This window comes from Eulemur rufifrons, chromosome 21 (assembly GCF_041146395.1).
Source record: "Eulemur rufifrons isolate Redbay chromosome 21, OSU_ERuf_1, whole genome shotgun sequence".
Lineage (NCBI taxonomy): Eukaryota > Metazoa > Chordata > Mammalia > Primates > Lemuridae > Eulemur > Eulemur rufifrons.
The window spans coordinates 810,020-834,231 of NC_091003.1; the positions used below are offsets into that span (position 1 = coordinate 810,020).

Sequence of the window (24,212 nt, forward strand, 5' to 3'; positions counted from 1 at the left end):
TTTATTGAAAGAAGGATGGAGAAAAAAGAATCCTTTTTCAGACAATTAGGAGTCCATGAAATTCTCATATTTCCTACTAAGGGTTGGAATTGAACACAGCTGAAATAGCTTTTCCTTTGAGATGCAATGCTAGTAAAATCGACTGATCCTCATCCAAAACGTGGCTGCTGGGTGGTCTAAACATGTGGCCACGTCTCGAGGTCACGTGGAAACCGAGCCTGGGCAGGAGCCACATGCCAGGTGTCGCGGACCCTCTCACCTTCGTTGCAGGCCAAGTGTGCAAAGAGCGCGATGACTTGCACTGTCTTCCCCAGCCCAGCGTCGTCCGCGAGGATGCCGTTCAGCTTCCTCTTGTACAGCTTCGCGAGCCAGTCCAGCCCGATCTTCTGGTATTCCCGCAGAGCTCCGTAGAGCAGAGACGGGGTGTTATACTTAACCTGTTTGTAGAAACAAAAACAAAACAAAAGAGCCCACAACAAATGTACGTGTATTTCCCTTTTGATTAAGGAAGAGAGCTACCAACGGCCTTTGGTTTAGGCAGCTGTGCTTTCTTTGCTAGCAGGGGCACTTCTTAAATTAACACAAGTCAGTCAACCGATGGGCATAGACAAAATAAAAACTATGTGATTTTTGGTAAAATCTGACTAACAATATATTCCTTACACTTTGCCTAAGAGCTTAGTAAAGACATTGGAAAGGTCCACTGGGCACCTACGCCATCAAAAAGCAAAACTGTACCGCTGTCGTGACCCGAGCACTGCCTTTGGGCAGCAGCACTTCTGCGGCCGCCGCCACCTCCGAGATGTCCCTCGCGTGCTTCCTGGCGACACTCATCCTTTCCCCGTCGCGGCACTGGTCCATGCTGAGGAGCGAGTCTATGACAACCACTTCCGCCTTCCCTCTGTCCTTCGGGGTCTGTTCCACGTCTGGGGACACACGGGGGAGACTGGGTTATTACAGTTGGCCCTCCACACCCACAGTTTCCGCACCCCTAGTTTCTGTACCCATAGTTTCCACGTCCATAGATTCAACCACCTACATATCAGAAATATTCAGAAAAAAACTAATTAAAAAATACAAGTATAAAAATAGAGTGTAACAACCAGTTACACAGCAAGTGCACTGTGTGAGGTGTCACAGGTGATCCAGAGAAGATTTAAGGTGTGCGGGAAGGTGTGCGTAGGCTACACGCAAACTCGACACCACTTTACACCAGGGACTTGCGCACCCTGGATTTCGGTGTGGGGAGTCCTGGGGGACGACTATACCTATGGATTGTTAACATTGAACACTTTCTAGAAATTAACATATACAAAATTTTGAAAAATAAGATTGCTTAATAATATCCATGTTTCTGGAGTTATAAAGTCAAGTGCCTATTTGATGGGATGGTATGAATTTTTAAAAGTCTGAAATTAAGTAAAATCATCCATAGGAGAAGAAAATTCTTGGGATGCATAAAAGCTTGTCAAAAACATCCAAAATTCAGCAATTCATGAAATTTCTTCTCACTGCAAGTGAGAGAAGGCCAGCTGGGGTCAGAGCACAGCCAGCTTCTGAGAAGCTGTTTAAGGATGCTGCCTGAGGGCCGGGCGCGGTGGCTCCCGCCTGTAATCCTAGCACTCTGGGAGGCCGAGGCAGGTAGATAAACATTTGAGCTCAGGAGTTCCAGACCAGCCTGAGCAAGAGCGAGACCCCGTCTCTACTAAAAATAGAAAGAAATTATAGGGACAACTAAAAATATATAGAGAAAAAATTAGCTGTGCATAGTGGCGCATGCCTGTAGTCCCAGCTACTCGGGAGGCTGAGGCAGGAGGATCGCTTGAGCTCAGGAGTTTGAGGTTGCTGTGAGCTAGGCTGACGACACGGCACTCACTCTAGCCCGGGCAACAGAGCGAGACAAAAAAGAAAAGAAAAAAGAGACAAAAAAAAAAAAGAAAAAAAGACACTGCCTGTGCCCCAGGGCTCACCCACAAGTCTGTATAGGCTCAGGACCTGAAATCATGAATATTTGCTTTCAACAGTATTTAGGGACTCAAAAAATTAAATATTTTTCCTAGAACAAAATAAATTATACTTAAACATTTTTAATTTATAAACTGAATTGCTAAGATGCAAGTTGGAACATGTGTTATTGTGATCTTTCAAAAAAAACACCTTTATGATAAAAATTATGTTTGGGCATAGGACAAGAGCCACACATTCCTCGTCAGGAAGTGGCCTGAGAAGCCACAAGGCACAGAACGGGAATGTGAGGGTAAGCTGGCACGCACGGCACACTAGGGGATAGATTTCCAGCTGAGGTGTGAGGACGCACTAGCACCCACAGTGCACTAGGGGATAGATTTCCAGCTGAGGTGTGAGGACGCACTAGCACCCACAGTGCACTAGGGGATAGATTTCCAGCTGAGGTGTGAGGACGCACTAGCACCCACAGTGCACTAGGAGATAGATTTCCAGCTGAGGTATGAGGACGCACTAGCACCCACAGTGCACTAGGAGATAGATTTCCAGCTGAGGTGTGAGGATGCACTAGCACCCACAGTGCACTAGGGGATAGATTTCCAGCTGAGGTGTGAGGATGCACTAGCACGCACAGTGCACTAGGAGATAGATTTCCAGCTGAGGTGTGAGGATGCACTAGCACGCACAGTGCACTAGGGGATAGATTTCCAGCTGAGGTATGAGGACGCACTAGCACCCACAGTGCACTAGGAGATAGATTTCCAGCTGAGGTGTGAGGATGCACTAGCACCCACAGTGCACTAGGGGATAGATTTCCAGCTGAGGTGTGAGGACGCACTAGCACGCACAGTGCACTAGGGGATAGATTTCCAGCTGAGGTATGAGGACGCACTAGCACGCACAGTGCACTAGGGGATAGATTTCCAGCTGAGGTGTGAGGACGCACTAGCACGCACAGTGCACTAGGGGATAGATTTCCAGCTGAGGTGTGAGGACGCACTAGCACCCACAGTGCACTAGGGGATAGATTTCCAGCTGAGGTGTGAGGATGCACTAGCACGCACAGTGCACTAGGGGATAGATTTCCAGCTGAGGTGTGAGGACGCACTAGCACGCACAGTGCACTAGGGGATAGATTTCCAGCTGAGGTGTGAGGACGCACTAGCACCCACAGTGCACTAGGAGATAGATTTCCAGCTGAGGTGTGAGGACGCACTAGCACCCACAGTGCACTAGGAGATAGATTTCCAGCTGAGGTGTGAGGACGCACTAGCACCCACAGTGCACTAGGGGATAGATTTCCAGCTGAGGTGTGAGGACGCACTAGCACCCACAGTGCACTAGGGGATAGATTTCCAGCTGAGGTGTGAGGATGCACTAGCACCCACAGTGCACTAGGGGACAGATTTCCAGCTGAGGTGTGAGGATGCACTAGCACCCACAGTGCACTAGGAGATAGATTTCCAGCTGAGGTGTGAGGATGCACTAGCACCCACAGTGCACTAGGAGATAGATTTCCAGCTGAGGTGTGAGGATGCACTAGCACGCACAGTGCACTAGGGGATAGATTTCCAGCTGAGGTGTGAGGACGCACTAGCACCCACAGTGCACTAGGGGACAGATTTCCAGCTGAGGTGTGAGGATGCACTAGCACCCACGGTGCGCTAGAATTGTTTCCAGTTTAGTGTTCTAAAATCTTAATTGAAACTTTATCTAAACTTAGATTCAAAACTACAAGGCTGGAGTTGCAATATGTACACAAGAGTGTAAACAATCTGCTAAAAGCAGAAATGACCCATTTTAGTAACCTGTGATTTGATTCATTCAAAAAATCAGTTTTCTAAAACACAGTACTATATGTAAAATAATTCATACTGTTTTCTGATTATAAAAGATCACTTAATGCAGAAAATTTGGAAAGCACAAACGACTATGAAGGAAACAAGTAAAAACGTCCACGACCACACTTGGAAGTGACGAATACTAGTCTTTTCCTTCATGTCAGTCTTGAACCTCACAGTGCAGAGCCACCGTCAGAGTCACCTTCCTCACTGGCTGATCCTTCGCTCCCGAGGACAGGCGGGGGCCACCTGGAGTTCTCCACAAACGCTCCCTCGTACAACTTCAGCAAGTCGTCCAGCGGCAGGTCAGCTGGGGACGGCAGTGAGGACAGAAACCGTTTAGGCTTTTTCCCTTTCACAGACGACTTTACTTCACTGCACACACGCTCTGCACCAGGCCCAGCGGTTCTCACGGTGCAGGCACTGCGAGAACCCACTGAGCTGGAAACAGAGCGCGGGGCGAGGGCTCCGCTGTGGTGACGTTTCCGAAGAAGGCACCACACACAAAGGCTCCACCCCTGCCACACACACCCAGGGGTCATGCCACAGGCCACACGCTTCCCGTTCACCACTGCCAACAGGGGGTTAGCGGTCGGACTTCAAGGAGGACGTCTCCGCAAGTCCCTTGCTGTCCCAGCAGAAGGTGTCCTCATCCGAAGCCTACACATGGGATCCTATCTTTTTCCCCCTTTCTAAGATCTTCATTTCTTCCTTTTCCCTCCAGAATTATTAATCTCTTTCTTTTCCATACTGGATTCTTCCCATTACCAATAAAACTACCTTAGTACCGAGCTGGTCAAACCTCCGAGAGACCCCGGGACCCTTGGGGGGCACAGGCTCAACTGCTTTCACAAGACACCAAGACAGCAGTGACACCTGTGCTGACGGCACAGAAGCAAATGTGACCACCTGAGCACAGACCACAGCAATGGCACCAACGGCACTGCGGCCACCGCCCTCATGACCTGCCAGCTCGGGGACAGCACTTTTCATGGCATCTTGACCTTGAGAACACGCCAGGGCGCGGACCTCACGCAGCTTCCATCTCGAGTAAGAGCCTTTCGCCATTGAGCTGGAAGCGCGACCTGCTCTCTCTGTCACGGAGGACCACTTGGAACAACTGAAACAGAGTTGCCGCGTGACCTGGCAGTTCTACTCCCAGATACCGTCCCCAGAGAGTACTTTAAAACTCTTGGGTGGCCGGGCACAGTGGCTCTCCTGCAACCCCAGCACTCCGGGAGGCCGAGGCGGGAGGACTGCTTGCACTCAGGAGTTTGAGGTTGCAGTACCGAGCTGCAATGACGCCGCTGCCCTCTACCTAGGGTGACCAAGTGAGACTCTGTCTCAAAAACAAACACAAAAGCTCTTGGTTAAGGGCTGCGGCATGTCACACACCTCACTGCCCTTTTCTCCTGGGGCCTGAAGCTCCCAGTGACATTCTGGGGGCTTTGTAAGGACGAGACCTCGTTCCAGCACCTGTGAGCAGCGTAGGCTCCTGACACGCCCAGCATGGGACGCACAAGTCGACGCGTCACCCACTCACCTTCCCTGACCAAGTGAGACAGCTCGGCTTGGTGGTTGATGTTTCCTTCTTTCGTTTCTTGTTCTTCAATTGTTTCTTCCTCATCTTCCACTAAAATCAAAATCATGTCCAAAATATACAATCAATTCTACGCTTAAAAGAGATTTTTCTTAATAATTCTCAAACACAGTGTTCTGAAGGTCAGAAACCAATCTCACAACGGAAAGTGCTTCCGGGGCCCGTGCGGACTCGCCCGTAGCCACTGCCTGCTCTGACACTGTTTCCAGTTGCTCTTCCTCACTTTAAAAAGAATGTCCTATTCCCAGAGTGTATGCCTCTGTCCTGAGGTTGAATCACTTGGAAAAAAACGTTTTTAGAAAAGATTGATACCTGGTACTTAGAAGCAGAGTTTCAAATGTGTTTTAAAAAACAAAGGGAAATAAAACATTCTTTTAGAAAACAGAAAAAAATTTCATTTTTAAGCTTAAAAAAGGTTTTTTTAATGAACTAGAGGTACTTTCTTCTCACCTACACCAAGAAACAATAAGTTATCAATAAAACTTGAAACAGTAAGTTATCAATAAAACTTTATAGAAAACGTGGAAGCATCTTTTTGTCTCTAGGCATCAATGTGGCCCCAACACGGGGCCTCTCAGCTCTCCCCCTGGAGGTGAAGCAGCTCTGAGCCCGTCACCAGTCACCAGCCTGACTCCCAGACAGCTGCCCTCTACAGGTGCTCCCCCCGCCAGACGCTCCCCTGGGGCCCCGTCACTGGCAGCTCTTCAAGGAGAACAGCGGGTCTTCACAACTGTGCAACCTGCCCGGTTTATTTCCTCCTCTGAAGTCTCAGACACAACCATCGAGAACAGAAATTCAAAAAAGGACTTCCTATTTTTCTTCTATACCGATTAAGGCATGTGAATTAACACACATAATAAAAAGGAACCTCTAATGACTCTATTTTCATTTTATGCAAGTATTCAACAAACACACGTAAGTGTCTACACAGCTTCCCTGTTCCCTGGTTATGCTGAGTGAAGGCGGGGTCGTTAGAAGCCACTTCTGGATTAGCGGGCTGCTGGCTTCACCCCAGGGTCGCTGTGGAAGACTAGACGGGGCAGGAAACGTAAGAGAGCAGGAGAGTGAGCAGCAGGGGAAGGAGGGCGGAGCCCTGTCCCGCAGCGCAGCTGTGTGGGGGGGGGGAGACGCAGCCCCGCCCTGCCAGCCCCCTGGACTCTGCCCAGCACAGCGGGGTGAGGCGCCTGGCCAGCCACCAGTGCCGGGGCCTCACATGTGGAGTTCCCAGAGTAAAACCAGGGCAGGGTGGAGCAGGTGGCCCACACAGGTCCTCAGGGACCTGCCACACAGACTCAGAATGGGAAAAACTGGGGAGGATGCACTGAAATAAGCGGAGAAACAAATCCAAGAGATTCTCTGAGAAGCGTAGGAACTGAAGGTGATTAAAAACCATGGGAAAAAGAAGAGAAAATAAAAGAAAAATACAAGAAAATCCATAACTGAATTAAAGTTCTAGATATCAACATAATCTAGACATCATTGTAATTCATCTTACTAACAAACTAAAGAAGAAAAACCTGTGATCCTCTCAACAGACGCAGGAAAAGCATCTGACCCACATACTTACTCATGATTTAAGAAAACTTTCTGCCAATAAAGATTCATAAACCTCAACAGCTGCAAACAGCTCGAGAAGCCAGACCCAAAGGCCTCTGCATCGTATGACTCCACTGTGCGACTTTCTGGTGAGGCCAAAGCAACAGGGACAAAGAGACCAGGGGCTGTCAGCAGCGGGGCGCAGGAAAGGGTGACGGGAACGACAGTGTCCTATGCCTAGACTGTGGTGATGGTTACAGGACGGAGTGCATTTGTCAAAACTCACAGCACTGCGCACCAGAACGGGTGAATTTGCGTGCTTGTAAATTATACCTCAAGAAACTTGACTTTACAAAAAAATATATCATTTGCAACAGCATCAAAAAATATATAGTCTCCAGGTATAAACCTAATAAAATATGTGCAAAACCCCCCACGGGTAAATTTTGAAGCACTGCTGAGAGATGTTACTACCCAAGTTCCAAATCCATGGCTGGCTACACCATGGTCTCAGACAGAGACATTTGCAGGAAGCTGTCAATTCTCCCCAAACCTAGCCAAAAATGCATTACAACTTCCATCAAAATCTCCCAGGAGTTTTCATGGAAGCTCATGGATAAACTGATTCTAAGATGTAGCTGACCCTTGAACAAAACAGGTTAGAGCTACGTAAGTCCACTCATCCGTGGATCTTTTTCAACCAATCGCAGATGGAAAATACAGTTTTCTCCGGATGTGACCCGAGTAAACCAGGCCCAGAAACAGGTGTGCGGACTGGGAGGCAGAGGGCAGAATTCAGCTCAGGAATTAGCGGGGTCCGTGGGGACGGGGTCGGGGCCTGAGAGGGGCGCGGGGTCGGGGCCTGAGAGGGGCACAGGGTCGGGGAGTGGGGCAGGTGTGGGGCGGGCGCGGGAAGGGCCGAGGGGGTGGGCAGAGGCATCCACGAGGACGGCCCACCCGTCTTTCCCTCCGGGACCCCATTCTAGGGACCGAGGTGTGGTCAGAAACAAAGCCAGGCCGGGCGCCCGGGAGGAAGTTGGGCGGTAAACGAGGACCATGACTCACGCAGCACCACGAGCGTGAGGTGCAATTACACAAAGAAGAGGAACATTCTAGTTTCTAATTACTTTCTGGCATGAGATGAAAGGTGCTTTGATGAAAAGAATACGTCTACTTCCAAACAGTAAAAGTACTATGTTTTGCTAAAGTTATATTCTACATAATACCATATTTTACCTAAAAAAAAGGAATCTCACCCACTAACTGGCAAGACAAAACAAATAACTTTTCTTCTTTTACTACCTCTAATACACAATAGTGAACATTTGGGACTGAACCTTAGACATTCCTCCTCTCACGTGAGGAGGCTGGGGGCAGGACGCAGGGGACCAACAGCCGATAAGCTCTAAACCGGTCTGGACGGTGACTAACCTTCTTCGTCAGTTAAAGATGTGCTCACTTTTCTTTTCTTTCCGGAAGGAGAGTCCTACAGTTTAAAATGCAGGACCAAATGTTATCACTAAGAAAGCAAAACACACACTTGATAGTTAAGAACATACACTTTCACATTTGGAAAGCCCATTACAGCAAGCGACTTCCCCACAGCAGGTGCAGAAAACAGCGGGTCAAGACCCAGGACAAGGTGGATTTGCCAGTAGACGCAGGAACTGTGCCTGGAAGGGCAGAGGGGGCAGGCGGGGCTGCGGAATGCGTCACTCACTCAGAATAACTCGAAAACTACCGCATGAGAATAACAACCTTCACCTGCTCCCCAGCTCGGGCCCACCAGTGCTTTTGCATAAATACAAAAGTAGTGAAACACATTTTTTATACCTGCATCAGAATTTCAACAAATTTTACTTTTGAACAGATGGAAATGACCACATAAACCTTAAAGATAGTATTTAATTCTATTTAAGTACATATATTTTTAATTCAGCCATTAAATGTGAAAGATAAAGGGGTAGAAAATGGATGTTTAAAATCTTTTTCTCAAACATGGTACAAACTCACATCTTCTAGGTGCACCACACGTCAGCTGAACACCTGAGTCAAATCTCTGATCAGCCAAAGCCAGCGTCACCACAAACTGAATAAACTTCTATGATAAATGAATAAATCTAACACCTTATATTAAAAATAATATTTTCAATTTAGGGTCAAGTTCATCTGCACTGGTGAAGAATCCCCAAACTAGGACTTTTTCTTAAAAGACGTGTCATCAACCGAACTGAACACTGTCCTGGAGGATTGCTTTGCTCAATGCTGTGGGTGCTGGCGACCTAACAGTTCCTCAGAGAATCAGCACAAGACCTAATCTTTCCACTGCGCTCCCACGGCCAGGCACATGCTCAGAAACCTGTGCTGGCTCACAAAGATAGAAGTGCTTCCCAAGTGGTTCCGCCATGTAGTCTCTCTTCACATGTGTGTCAACTGTCAATCTATTTCTGTATTTCATTATTGAAAGGTTTTGTTTTTTTTTTTTGCAGACAGAGTCTCCCTTTGTTGCCTAGACTAGAGTGCCCTGGCGTTAGCCTAGCTCACAGCAACCTCAAACTCCTGGGCTCAAGGAATCCTTCTGCCTCAGCCTCCCAAGTAGCTGGGACTACAGGCATGCGACACCATGCCCAGCTAATTTTTTCTATTTTTAGTTGTTTCGCTAATTTATTTCTAGTTTTAGTAGAGACAGGGTCTCACTCTTGCTCAGGCTGGTCTCGAACTCCTGACCTCGAGCGATTCGCCCGCCTCGGCCTCCCAGAGTGCTAGGATTACAGGTGTGAGCCACCGCGCCCGGCCTTGAAAGATTTTTAACAATGATCTGTGTGCGCAGCATCAACAGCTTTCACAGCAACCATTCATTGTATTACAGCCGTTTACCATGGCGATGACAGATACAGGTTTAGGTTTCAGCGGCCAGAACTTCAAAATACAAAGCCCCACACAGAGGTTTTTCCACCCATGTCACCTCTAGAGTACATACCACATTTAAAAGTGATATTCAGAAATTCATAAACATAAATGATACGCTTTATTTATAGTATAGGTACATAATCCCTTATCCAAAATCCTTAGGGCCACAGAGGGTTTGGAATTCAGACTATTTCAGGTAAGGAAGGTGATAAAATAAGTAAAATAAGTGTTGTAAAAATATTCACAAGACCCCCCGAGGCGTCTGGGAAACACCCATTGCTGACGTGTGCAGCGAAGCCCCCTGGCAGACCCGCAACCGGGACAGACGACACCAGCCCGGCCCCCGCCCAGGTCATTCTGCTACAAAATGGGTCTATGCCACACGGAGCGAAGTGGTTTGGCTGTCTGAGCTCTGGGGGTCTTAGACTTGCACCTAAAAGGATGAGCCACACGCTGCTGCCCTGCTAACTGGACACAAGGTCACCTCCACCTCCACTGTCACCAGTCACTGTAAGTTCAGGGATGGAAGCAAGGACTCAGGAGACAGGAGAGCCAAACACCAGAGCCAAGGGAGATTGGGTGGAAACCAAGGGCAAGACCTCACATTTCTGCTGCGATTCAAAGTCGCCCTAAGAAAATTCATTCTTGAAATTGACTCTTTCTGGGTGGTCCCAAAGATCGTGACCAGATCTGTCCTGTCTGGAGGGCAGACCAGAGGACAGACAGCTGGAGACTGGTTCCCAGAGTCGTCCGACAAGGACACCAGCCCTGAAACCCGTCAACGAGAGCGATCGAAACACTCACCATGTCGCTTTTACTGCCAAGTCGGGCGCTCGCTTCCCATGCTCTGGAGTCCCTCCCTGCGGACAGTAACGCACAGTGTTTGTGAGACTTCGGTCCACCCCACACCACCAAGCAAGGGCAGTTTGTTGTGCTGAGCGCAACGGTGAATCCTAACAGTTCTCCCTGAGGGTGGGGTGCCACGACTATAAAAAAAATCACAGACTACTTTTTTGAATAAGTACATGATATTTCAATTAACTTAGTTACCTCTTTTTGAATATTTATTCAAATTTAATGCCTTTTTTTGTTTCTCTTGAAATTCAATTTGCAGTTTAATCTCTACTACCTAAAAGAAGAAAACCATCAATTAAAACACAACATTGCCGGTTCCCAAGTTAAAACCTGAGGGTGAATTTCAGAGGAAAGCGTGTTCACCTGCTCGATGTTGGACCAGAAACACTCGACCTCTCTGGCGATGGAGGCGGCGATGCGCCTCAGCTTGCTTTGCTGCTCGGTCCTGGCCTTGGCCGCGCTGCGCCGCCTGTCCTCGTGGTGCCGGGCCACCGTCCTCACCATCTGCACAAAGGTCACACGGCCCGTGAGCACCTTGAGAAGCTCACAGTGAGAAGAAAACCTCTCAGTGCTTCACTCGACACACATATTCATTGGGGAAGAATTCCCAAGAAAGTCTGCTACTTTCATTTCTAGTTCCCATTTCTCACACTGCCTCAATCAACAGTTCTAATGACCCTCAATATTAAACAGTGAAATGAATATTCTCCTAGAAAATGTCCCTTATTATCAGCCAAAGACACTTCAGTTAATGGCCAGATAAAATATGAACAATTGTTACAGGGCCCCTGTTCAAAAGTAATTCAAGGCCGGGCGCGGTGGCTCACGCCTGTAATCCTAGCACTCTGGGAGGCCGAGGCGGGTGGATCGCTCGAGGTCAGGAGTTCGAGACCAGCCTGAGCAAGAGTGAGACCCCTGTCTCTACTAAAAATAGAAAGAAATTATATGGACAACTAAAATATATATATACAAAAAATTAGCCGGGCATGGTGTCGCATGCCTGTAGTCCCAGCTACTCGGGAGGCTGAGGCAGTAGGATCGCTTAAGTCCAGGAGTTTGAGGTTGCTGTGAGCTAGGCTGACGCCACGGCACTCACTCTAGCCCGGGCAACAAAGCAAGACTCTGTCTCAAAAAAAAAAGAAAAAAAAAAAAAAAAAAAGAACAAAAGTAATTCAAGGCTGTGCCATGGCCACAGGGGAAATGCCGGTGGCAGGAAGTGTCCGAAAGTGGACAAAGCTCAAGTGGACACTGGGGGATCAGACACCCAGGGGAAGGCAGGACGGGCGCACTCTCTAAAGCTTGCGACAGCCTGGGAGGCCTCCTGCCCTCGTTCCACCCTCACCTGCCCCGTCCATCCACTCCTCGGCCTCAACAGCACGCCAAGCAGAGGGCCCTCGAGTCCACCTGCAGCCCTGCCGGCTCCAGCCCAGGCGTGGCCACCCTGGGTGTGCCCAGCGGCCAGCGGGCTGCATGGAGCCACAGCAGCCCAGGCGGCCTGTCCACCCCAGATGTGCAGCCTGAACTCCTCTTGCCCTGTCTACCCCCAACAAAGCCCTCGACCCCCAAAGGACCACTCTCCACACGCTGCTGGGTTAACCCACACTCCACACTACCCCTCCAGGAGCCGATCCCGCTCTGGCACGTCCACACGAGAAGGGGCATCTCCAGCCCCACAGTGTCTGGCACTGACTCCACCCTCGGCCCTCAACTGTCACTCTCCGGTCAGCTGCTCCCTGGGAAAACCAAATAAAGCCGTGCCAGGTCCTCCGTGTCCTGACAGTTGTCTGCCCGCCTTACCTGACCGGCTCTGCAATCCTGCCAAGCAAACAGCTTCCTGCTCCTCAGCTCCTCACCTGCCCCACGTGCCACACGCCACTGCTTCTCTGCCCAGAAGTGCTTTAAGCCCCAAGTCAAGCAAGGTCACTGCTGTACCTGCCACCAAGCATGAGCAGCCTCCCCTCTGGTCTCTCACCCAGTGTCCCACCACTCCTGTGCTGTGCAGAGCATGCCTTGCTGCCCGTGTGTGCCACAGACATGCATGTCCTCGCAGACACCTCACTGTCGCTGACCACCGAGCGTCTGAGAGGCAGGGACCACGCCCAGTCCTGTCTACTTGTACCTTACACATCTCTAGGTACAGAGCCTCGCTCCAACTTCGCGCCTAACAAACACTGAGCATTTAAAGGATATAAAAACTTACAGTCACGTAAAGTCTTAGTTAGTAATGAAAACCCAAACACTAGATTCGCCATATTAAATTTAGAAGTCTTCTTTTACCTAACAGAACTCTTCCATTCTGTCCAATGCTGTGGTTTCCACAAAATGCACCGTGTAAACCCACCTTCTTGGCGGCGGCCACCTTCCACCTGCGCTCCTGGGCGAAGTCCGTGGCCATCCACTGCGCCTCCTCCAGCAGACAGTCCCAGTGCGACCGTGGCCGCGGGGCCTCCTGCAGCTTCGGCAGCCGCCGCGCCGACCACAGGCCTGCCTTCCTCAGCTCCGCTACGCGCTGGTGGACCTGGTTCTCCTGCAAGGCAGGGGCAGGGCTGTCTGCGAGCCGCAGAGCCGCAAAGCCCAACCCCTTCACTTAGATTACGGTACTGGGCGGGGGAAGGCGGGTGACTGCAACGCCCCCTGCGGTCTGGAGGCCTCAAGCCCCCCACGGCCACCAGCTGCGCTGTTCTAACTACCCGGCGCCCCTTGCGCACTGATGTTTAGCTTCGCAATGATTTCATAATCTAAATAAGGAGTTACTATGGCCCCTGTGCGACCGAGAGGAAAACAGAACCGCAGAGAAAAGCTGCAACTCGTCCAGTGTCTCCCCACTCGCTAGTGACAAGTTTTGAACAATATTGAGCTGTCCTGACTCCTTGCCCAGTGCGCCTTCCGGAAAGGAGTCACCATTCCAGATGCCATTAAGATCCTTCATGATTCACGTGAAAAGGTCAAAATAGCAACATTCATAGGAGTTTGGAAGAAGTTGATTCCGACCCTCATGGATGACTTTGAGGGGCCAAGACTTCAGTGGAGGAAGTCACTGCAGATGTGGTGGAGACGGCAAGAGAACGAGAGTTAGACGTGAGCCTGAGGATGGGACCGAATTGCTCTAATCTCATGAAAAACTCGAACAGAAGAGGTTTCTTGAGATGGAATCTACCCCTGGTGAAGCTGCTGTGAACACTGTTGAAATGACAACAAAGCATTTAGAATATGACATAAACTTAGTTGACAAAGCAGTGACAGAGTTTGAGAGGATTGACTCCAATTTCAAAGTTCTCCTGTGGGTAAAATGGTATCAAACGGCACTGCTGGCTACGGAGAAATCTTTCATGAAAGGAAGAGTCAATCGATGCAGCAAACTCCACTGTTGTCTTATTTCAAGAAACTGCCCCGGCCTTCAGCAGCCCCCACCCTGACCGTCAGCACCGTCGGCACCGAGGCAAGACCCTCCACCAGCGAAAAGATCATGACTCACTGAGGCTCAGGTAATTGTTAGCATTCTTAGCAAATAAGTATTTTTAATTAAGGTATGTACATTGCTTTTAGACGTAACGCTATTGTACACCGAATAGACTACAGTAAGGTATAAATATACCTTTTATATGCGCTGAGAAACCAAAAAATTCATGTGACTTGCTTATTGCAATACTGCTTTATTGTGCTGGTCTGGACCCAGCCCGCAGCGCCTCAGAGGTGTGTCTGTGTAACAGGATGCGGGGGCTACACAACACAGCACCGTGCAACCCGAAATTACCTGACATACCAAGAACCGGAAAAACGGAATCCACAGACGCCACCTCCGAGATGCCCCAGAGGCTGGGATGATGGGAAGACTTTAAAGCAGCTCTAGCTGTTAAGCTTGTCTGTGAGCACTTGGAATGAACAAGAAGAGAGACATTTTCAGCACAGAAAAGGAAATAATGTAAAGAAAGAGTTTATAAAAAGTTTTTAGAACTGAAAATACGATATTTGAAGTGAAACTTCGCTGGATTTAATGGGGAGCAGACTGGAGATAACGACGGCCATGACCTGGTCTGGTGGGTTCCCAGGGGCGACTGCGACCCGCGGTCGGCAGGGAAGGGCTGTGTGGTTCTAGGGCTTCTACACCCCTTGCCATGGTTAAATACCAACTCTGAGTAGAGCACGAAAGGTAAGGTAGGCGTAACCCCCGAAGCAAGCGTAGATGGTCTGAACACCCAGTTAAAAGAGACTGTCAGACTGCAGCACTACGTGCTGTCTACGAGAAACCCACTCTAACCAGAAAGGCCCACACGTGCCAAGAGCAGAGGGACGGAAAAGACACAAGCACCAGTCGAAAGAAGGCTGGAGCGAGTGGCGACTGCGTCTCCAGACAGAGAGGTCAGAGCGGAGCATCACTGGCAGCGAGGAAAGGTCAGTGCACAAGACACCACAATCTGGGACATGTGTGCACCCGACAACAGAGCTGCCCCAGGCATCAAGCAAACCTGGCAGAACTGAAGAGACTAAGGTGTGATTGTTGCTGGAACTTCGACATTCTCCTCAGCCATCAGAAGAGGCTGCTAGGAAATCCACCAGATGCAGGGGACTCCGGCAACACAGCCCACCGCACTCCACCCAGAGACAGCAGAATTCAAGCACCACAGCAGACTACATTCTAATCCAAGCCACAGACAAACTTAAGCAAATTTTTAAAAATTGAAATAATACAAAGTCTGTTTTAATCATAATGGAAAGATACCTAAAAACCTTAACTATGTGAAAAATAAACATCAAAGAAAACATTTAAAGCAAGTAAAACTTTTTTGGCCAGATGAACAAATATTATATTTCTATTAACTAAATGATAAAAATTAATCATACCTAAAACATCATTAAAAAAGTATTGGCGGCCGGGCGCGGTGGCTCACACCTGTAATCCTAGCACTCTGGGAGGCCCAGGCGGGAGGATCTCTTGAGCTCAGGAGTTCGAGACCAGCCTGAGCAAGAGCGAGACCCCGTCTCTACTAAAAATAGAAAGAAATTAGCCAAACAACTAAAAATAGAAAAAATTAGCTGGGCGTGGTGGCGCATGCCTGTAGTCCCAGCTACTTGGGAGGCTGAGGCAGGAGGATCGTTTGAGCCCAGGAGTTTGAAGTTGCTGTGAGCTAGGCTGACGCCACGGCACTCTAGCCCAGGCAACAGAGCCAGACTGTCTCCGAAAGAAAAAAAAAAAAACTATAAACCTCAAAGGTAAAACTGTGTACCTTTTCTGGCTAAGCACTAAAAACCATGAGGCCCCTCCCTGCTCCCAGGCTGACGATGACCACAAGGCAAGCACCGTGCAGGGACAGAGTGAGGTGAGGAGTAGAGGAGAGAAGTGCGCGCCGAGCAGGCGCAGCCCCCACAGGTGCCCGGCTGCCTTTGCACACCTGAGGCCCCTCACCCTCGCCGCTGAGTGAGCTGCTGCCAGAGAAGCACCAGAGAAGCAGGTGAGGCTAATTTTCAAAAGGTTTCTTTCATGACGGTCTGCCATACTAAGAAATCTAGGCAGACCTTTCAATTTCCAATTTATTTAAACAGCTGAGCAACAAATGGCTTCTCCCGGTGACGACCGGACCCCCTACCTGCTTGATCTGCTCTGCGATCCTGTCCTGGGAGCTCTCCTGCGGCTGCGCTGCCGAGGCGGGGGCTGTGTCCTGAGCTCGAGGGACTGCAGCCCTAGACGCATCCGGAGACGGTGCTTTGTGGCTTGCTGGGGGGCTGCTGCTTGTCTGCAGGGCGCACACGGAAAGGGGCGCCGTGCCTGCGGGAGCCGAGGGTGGAGGGGACGGGGCAGGCGCAGCGCTGGCCGAGGCAGGCGCGGACGCTGGGGCAGGATCCCCCGAGGGCCGCACCAGCAACAGCGTCTGTCCAGGAGAGAAGTGGTTCCTCACAGCGTCAGCAAACCCCACCAGTCAGATACCTCGTTAAATTCTCGACTCCACTAAAACCTTTACCCAAAACGTTGACTTATGGACCTGACCACAAAACTTTAAGCGCCTAATAGATGAAAAACATTTATCAAGTTAGACCTAGCCCCTTAAATTTACCAAAGGCTCACATATGCACAACTCCCCGAGAACTCTGGCACGACGGCCCACGTGGGTCTCGCGAGAACCACTTCAGGACACGCCCATGCCTGGGTTTGAAGGGCAGCTCCACTGCGTACCTGGGACAGCACGGCAGGCTGGGGCTGGCAGGCGAGGGGAGCTGCCTGTCCCTGGGCTGGGAGGTGGAGGGCCGGCTGCGCGGCCTGCTGAGAGGGGACCGAGAGCCGGCCAGGCAGGAGCGGCGGCAGGGGTGCCATTGGCTGCTGGGTCCTTCCTTGGCCCGGGGACTGTGCTTGCGGTTCTGTCACCAGCTGCTGGGAGGTCTGCAGAGACGCGGTGGGGACGCCGGCAGGGGGCAGCCTCCTGGGCAGCTGCGGCGGCGGGGTGTGCAGGCTGGCGGCGTTCTGCACGGGAGGCCCCGTGGAGGGGTCGTACTGCTGCTGACTCTGCCTGTGTCCAGTGAGCTGCGCGGCCTGAGGGGCAGGGGGCATTCCTCCTGCAAACCCAGAGAGGATCAAACCGGGTTCCCCCAATATTTCAAAGTGTAACAGAAAGTGAGCTCAAGAGACTAAGGGTTCCACTGCTCCCCAAACCAGTTACCTCCCCAAGTGTCCCTCGGTGGAGGGACGGATAAACAAGACACAGGCTACACACACTGGAACATCAGCCTGCAAAGCCAGGGGCGTCCTGACACGCACTACCACGTGGGTGACACTGAGGACGTTTGCTAAGTGCAACAGGCCAGATGGCGCGTGGCCCACTCGCAGGAGGAACCTGGAGTCGCAGAGACAGGAGGACAACGGGGTGTGGGGACCCCAGCGTTCCTGGGGGCAGAGCTTCGGTTGGGAAGATGGAAAGTTCTGGAGATGGATGTGGTGATGGCTGCACGGCACCATGAATGTACCCAGTGCCGCTGAACGTGCACACACCGTAAAACAAAAACCCAAACAACTTGAACAAATAAAACATGAATTATTTTGAGGAGGAAATACACTACCACAGGACATGATCACAGAGGTTTTTAAAATCATTTTTATAGCAGTTGTACCAGTTCTAAAAGTTCTAAAAGTGGCCTATATAAAAAAATTTTTATTTTACCTTTAATAACTAAAAAAATGGAAATTTCTAGAATCTAGGCAGTGGCTAAACTGCTGATTTGGACCCACCTTCCTTTTCAGGCCCCCTGTCCTGAACCGACCTCCTTCTCCCCCACTCGAGACAGCAGCTCCGCAGGCCAGAGGGGAAGGCAACGCGAGAACCCGCCGAACCCGCCACGGCGGGTGAGCCGCCTCGCTCGCACACCGCGCCCTCCTCTCTCCACCACGAGGCAGGGGCCGGCAGCCCAAGCCCCAACGCGGCCACCTCTTCCTGCCTCTGCCATTACTGCCCACGCCACACAGCCCGCGTGCACAGCACTGCTCGACCCTAAGGGGCTGCTTCCACCGCCAGGCCCCACCTGCCAGGCCTGACGGCGTCTGTCCCCACTCCTGGGTGGTGTCCACCTCAGGACATGGGGATCAGCTTCCTGAGCACCACCCTGTGTGCCCACGGGGCAGACCCTGCCTCACGCGGCCAGCTTGCGGGTGGCACAGGCCTCCCTGCCGGGGCCGCTGAGCCTGGGCCAAAGCAAGAGCTGGGGAGGCAAAGAGAACCTGCCGCCCCACAGCCGCACCCTCCGCCCCCACATGCTCCTGGACACAGGGATGTCACGCGTGACTGTCCCGGATAGCAAAGACGTCCGCCTTCTGTCACACACAGGAGCTACACAAGGTCTCTGTGCAGAGATCCCTCTGTATTTACACACAGTCAGTATTTTCTGACATGTTTCCCTTAAAACTACATGTCTATTCTATTAGCAATGCAAGCTTCTAAAAGTTAAGTTTGCTGTCAAATGTATTGAATATGTTAATCTCCCAGTATCATGTTAAGTCCCATTGTTGTGTACTCACAGCACAGCACCGTGCCAAGCCCTCTACAGACAGAACAGCATCGAATCTGCACAGCGAACTCGCGTGTTGCTGCTGTTCCCATGTCACAGACGAGGCAGCTGAGACCGGCGAGGCAACCTGCCCCGGGGCCAGAGCTGCCCGGTGGGGGAGCCGTTTCCCCTGTGCCTACGCCCAAGCGCTGCAGCCACGCAACAAACTAAACAGCATCACATGGAACCACCCGATAGGAGCAGCATTAGGAGAGATCGTTACAGAGAAAATAAGCATGCTTCTATTCAGAAAAAGTTAGGAAAATACATTAAAATTCTTTTTGGTTTGGTTTAAATGAACTGTAGGATAAACTGTCAGCTTGTACACACAGCTGGGTAACAAAACAGGCACGAAGGCCTAATTAGCCAAAAGACAATTCACACACGGCAGCATCTGGAGTGGCCCCAAATCCACTGGGCCCCCATTCTGCGCCAGTGCCCTGGGCCAGCGCCCGCCAGGCCTTCCGCACGCAGGTACCTTGTGCTGTCGGCATCAACTGCTGCAGAGGAACTCCTGACGCCACCCCGGGGTGCTGGAAGCCTGTCCCAGGACGGCCCACTTCAAGTCGAGGCCTCTTAGGAGAATCTGTGTGTGGGATCCAAAGACAGAGCAAGTCAGCGAGGCAGGCTCCATCTGCAGAGCTCACACTACATCGTCCCTGCTTTTACCAGACGTGCAGCACGCTGCATCTCACAGAATGCACAGCGAGCAGAACACCACGGCCACGGTCACCCCTGCTGGGCTCTTGGGACCACCTGTCTCACCTGTCCTGCCCTCACTCCCACTGCTGGCAGCATGCCCCCCTGGGGTCCTGCAGCCAAGGGGTGGACCTGGACAGTCCCCGAGAGCACACCCACACCTGGTTAGTGCAGGAAAGCTCCCGAGAGCAGAGCTGAGGCCCAGGTACGGCCATCGGCGATGCCAGCCTGCCCGGGGCCAGCCTGCCGAGCCTCTGCGCAGTGCGCTCACTGCCGGAACAACCCCGTCCTCACTAAGAACTGGGAACGGGCCTGCAAAAGCCACTCAATATGTATTTGTTGGATGACTTAAAACAAAAAATGTTGGGCACTAGGAGGCTAAAGGGGCCTGCAGAGTTTGGGTTGCCTGATAGGGGTCTATTGCTACATACCCGTTGGCGTCAGTGTCTGCTGTCTCTTCAATGCTTCAATTTCCATGGAATTCACATTTCCAGGCCCTGGAGTCCCTGTGTGCATTTGCTATTAGAAGACAAAAGTTACAGAAGTGTGAGTGTCCACGGACTTCAAAACGAGCCTCTCTCACCAGCTCTTCAGTCTCTAAGAACAAGATACCACAGCCTAGTGCTACCAGCCGGTGATTATAGATTGATTCCCCAAAACTCCACATTGGCCTTCAAATCTGACAGAAAGAAAAAAAAAACCATTATCATTGCTTTTCTACAAAAAAAATTTTTTGTCATAAAAAATAAAAGAAAGAAATTATGACACATGCTACAATGTAGATGAAACTTGAGGACACTATTTGAAGTGAAATAAGCCAGTCAAAAAAATGCTGTGTGATTGCACCCGCGTGGGGTCCCTGGCACAGTCAAAACTCTTAGAAAGTGGCGCAGACGTTGCCAGGGGCTGGGGGAGGCTCGGGAGCTGGTGTGTCATGGGGACACAGTTTCACTTAAGATGAAAAAGTTCCGGAGTTGGATGGTGGCGATGGTGGCACAGCAATGTGGACATACTTAATGTCACTGACCTGTACACTTAGAAATGCTTAAAGTGGTAAATTTTGTTATGTATATTTTACCATCATTTTTCAAACATTTTTTAAGTGTATAGGAATGTAATAACAGAGCAGTGGTTTCCAGGCACTTCCTCATATTCTGAAATCTAAAATCATTGGTTTTTGCTACTCATCCCTTAAAACATGTTTAAAATCAACCCACTCTAGCAAGAAAATAACTCAGAAAATTTACTTCTTTTTTAAAAAAGCAGATCAAGACAGGGGAAGAGGGGAGAAAAGCCTATCGCAAAGAAGCCACAATCACACAAAAGCATTAAAAAAAAAAGGCAAATATATCAGAAAAGCAAAGACAAATGAAAAACATTCAAGTAAAAAAGTTAACAGAACCAGTGACCAAACACACACTTTTTCATCTCAGCAACAGCAGGAAAAAAAATAGCAGAATTCAATGCACCGAAACTAAGAGCCCCGCAACGTCTTCCACAGACGACGTTTTAACCGCGGAGGACCCGCTCTTGGAAAATTTCTGGATTCCGCCAGAGAATGTCAAGTCCCCAAATCCGTATAAGGAAACCCTGGGAGGAAGCCACGTTTGAGAACCACGGACAAGTACCTGAAACGGCTGCTGCTGGGAGGAAAAGGCAGCAGAAACCTCTGGCGGGAGCTGGGTTGCTATAGCGACGGGGGTCCCAGTCTGCCCATCCTTTCCTGCCACAACTTTCACCTAAGAGGAGATAACGAAAGGAAGGGAGGAGAAAGGGAGAATGATTTTAAACTCTTTCAACGCTGACCAATACCTGCATCTCACACCCAGCGGGTGGGCCTCGCTGTAGAAGGCCGTGTCAGCTGCGCAGGGCGCGTGGTCCTCTGTGGTGGCTGATGAGCAGGGGCTGGGAAGGACACATCTGGGGCCTGCACAGCGGGAGCCTTAGGCCCCATGGAAAAACTTCATTCGCAGCTGGCAGGCACCAAGGTCAGGCTGTGTTACACAGGTCTGGGCCCCGGCCAGCCCTGGGCCGGTCTGCCGGGGGCAGGGAGGGCACGTGGGGGAGAAGCAGGAAAACACTCACAGGGAAGATGTGCTGTGTCTAAAAGGCATACTTTGAACTACTGAAGCAGAATGGCAAGTTAATCTGCATCTGTGTCATAACACACCTCCTAAAGTAAAGCAAAGCAAACAAAAGGTCTTCGGAGAGAAATTAACTGTGTCAGCCCGGGGTGTTCACAGGGAACACACCCTTAAATTAAATGAACTCAAAGTCAAACAGCACTTTACACCTAAAAAGCTCACAGATGGAGATGCAAAAACAGAAACTGGTCCTTCCGGCTACATATGTCCAGAAGGCTAATTATAAACAAACACACATCATACATAATAAAAACGAAACCTAAACATGTATCAGTATCCCAGAAGAAACTAACACTGTAAAAATAATTGAGTAAGATGGTAAATTTCATCCTCTATGTATTTTACCGTAATTAAATTCTTTGGGAAATCAAATAAGTTAACTCCATAATCAAGTAAGTGTGCTTGAATAAAATGCACAAACATTTCTTACTACTTCAGGAACCTGCAATGCAACTGCTAATCAATATGCCTAAAATGGCTGACACTGGTTAAAGGCAGCAGCCTCAGGAGGGAATCAGTGCTGACAGGAGGCGCTGAGGCCTTTAAGCGTGACCCCAAAGGAGGGAATTCTGACGTGGAAGTGGGAATTTGGGGCGTTTCAGTAGGTTGTGGGAGTGACTCAGCAGTGCTTGGAGCAGGAGATTCTGAGCATGGACGTCCCCCATGGGACACCCACGCCCGAGTGAGGCCGGCTTATCCAACCCTGAAGGAGACCAGCTGTTAGAAGGGTTCTCTTCCTTGGAAGGTGTGGTGTCTTCTCGCACAATGGAAAACCCTGAGATCAAACGTTAGGGAACACTGGCCACCACAACAAGGAGTCACATGAGAACATTACCTCATCGTTAATGACTTCAGACTGCTCCTCCTCCTCTTCCTCAAGGTCCAAATCATTCTGCCTGAGATAGGCTTGAAGCGGTCCATACAGTTTCTTCTTGAAAGCTAAGAAATCCATCATATTCCCTTGAAGATGCTGCAGGAAAAACAGTTCGATCAAGTACTCCTTGAAGACCTCCTTCAGAGCCTCCATCTCTCTGTAGTGGTAATCCAGGCACTGCTTCCGCATCTGCGCCATCTCCTGAGAGGCCGGCGGGATCTCCTCCAACTTCCTGGGGGCCTTCCTCACTCCGGCACTCCCCGAGGACGAGGGTGGAAGGCTGGAAAGGCCTGGGGGCATGGCGGTCCTGGAAGGACTGGTGGGTGGGGGCGGGGACGTCATCCCGAACCCAGACGTGCCCCCGACCCCAGGGAGCAGCACGCCGGGGGTCCTGTCGAAGCCCAGCGGTCTGGCCAGCGGCTGCCCCTGCAGCACCTGCTGCTGCTGGATCAGTTGCCCCTGGATGATGCTGCTGATCTGGGGGGGCAAGCTGGCTGTGGCGATGTGGCCCGAGCCCGGCAGGGGCTGCAGGCCAGCCCCACCAGCGGCCGCAGGGCTCTGGGGTCCCAGGTGGTGGATGGTGCCACCTGGCTGTGCGTGAGGCTGTGACAGTCGCCGCTCTCGTGCCGCCATGGGGGTTCCCGCGTGCTGGAGCTGCACCTGGGCTCCCTGGGCGATCTGGGTGAGTCCCGAGCCCTCCTGAAACACGAAGTGGCCCCCACTGGACGGGCTCAAGCTGATCTGTCTCACGAGCACGCTGGCGTCCACGAACCCTCCCGTGGGACTGCTGCTGCAGATGCCCAGCCCGGGGCCGGGGGCGCCCGCACGCACGCTCGGCAGGGCCTGTCCCGGCCCGGGGCTGGGCTGCGTGGGGCTCTGTGTCTGGACCTGCTGGGACAGGGGTGAAGTGACTTGAATGTACGACGGAGACCCATGCTCAAACCGCCTCGGTTGCGCACTGAACTGGAACCCTGGGGAGGTGGGGCTGGGGAGCGGCAGAGGGGCCAGTGTGATCTGCTGGTTTCCTGCGACGACGGGCCCCACGCTCTGCAGGGTGATGTTCACGTTCTGCCCGGCCACGGGACTCCGACTCATCAGCTGCTGGATCTGGTAACCGGGGGACTGGGGTGCAGAGGGGCTGGCCGAGGGGGCGAAGGGTGTGGCAGGGGACGGGGGTGGATCTGAGTGGGCCGGCTGCTCCTCTCCCTCGCTGCCGGTGAAGGACCTGGGCCTCTGGACGTGGCGCTGAGGAGTCTGAGGGCCGCTGCCATGGTGCATTATGGCTTCTTCATGAAATGATTTCTAAACAAATGCAGAAAAGTTAAAATTCGGTGAGGCAATGTGATTTCTCCGAGTCTTTCTGAGTGCTGCAGGGGGCACCTAGAAGGTCCACTACTGGTCAAGGGCAGAACACAGCACCTTGGCGACCTGCCCCAGGAGTGGACCAGGCACTGCCATGGCAAACAGAAGTTGGACACAAAATCGTTACTTAAGATGGAATAATTCCAGATTAAAATACCACTCAGCGGGAGATGTTCAGTAACTTTCTTACATCAAATTTTGCATGAACTACAGTATCTGCTTATTCAGTGCTGCAGGCGAGCGGTGCTGAAGCTGATGCTAACACAGATGGCAGGAAGCAGGTGACAACAGCAGTGCCACCAACAGGAGGATGACAGCAGCTGACCTGTGGGGCAGGTGCACAGCCAGGTGCCAGGAGGGTCAGGTGAATGAAGCCAAGGAAACTTACAATGAGGGCT

The 24,212-nt window shown here is 51.0% G+C and overlaps 1 protein-coding gene across 1 annotated transcript in view; it reads right to left on the reverse strand.

The window, feature by feature from the left end:
• The window catches only part of LOC138401861 (E1A-binding protein p400-like), a 70,534-nt gene extending 46,804 nt beyond the window's left edge, over positions 1–23,730 (reverse strand). The window contains exons 1-15 of the mRNA XM_069497493.1: positions 22,414–23,730; positions 21,063–21,173; positions 19,866–19,953; positions 19,214–19,321; positions 16,877–17,253; positions 16,293–16,574; positions 13,049–13,234; positions 11,071–11,211; positions 10,903–10,981; positions 10,657–10,712; positions 8,374–8,428; positions 5,350–5,439; positions 4,009–4,116; positions 739–926; positions 260–437 (exon numbers count right to left, since the gene is read on the reverse strand). Of these exons, the coding sequence (XP_069353594.1) occupies positions 260–437; positions 739–926; positions 4,009–4,116; positions 5,350–5,439; positions 8,374–8,428; positions 10,657–10,712; positions 10,903–10,981; positions 11,071–11,211; positions 13,049–13,234; positions 16,293–16,574; positions 16,877–17,253; positions 19,214–19,321; positions 19,866–19,953; positions 21,063–21,173; positions 22,414–23,730 (3,364 nt within the window). The remainder of the gene's footprint in view (positions 1–259; positions 438–738; positions 927–4,008; positions 4,117–5,349; positions 5,440–8,373; positions 8,429–10,656; positions 10,713–10,902; positions 10,982–11,070; positions 11,212–13,048; positions 13,235–16,292; positions 16,575–16,876; positions 17,254–19,213; positions 19,322–19,865; positions 19,954–21,062; positions 21,174–22,413) is intronic.
• Between the last annotated feature and the right edge of the window lie 482 nt (positions 23,731–24,212).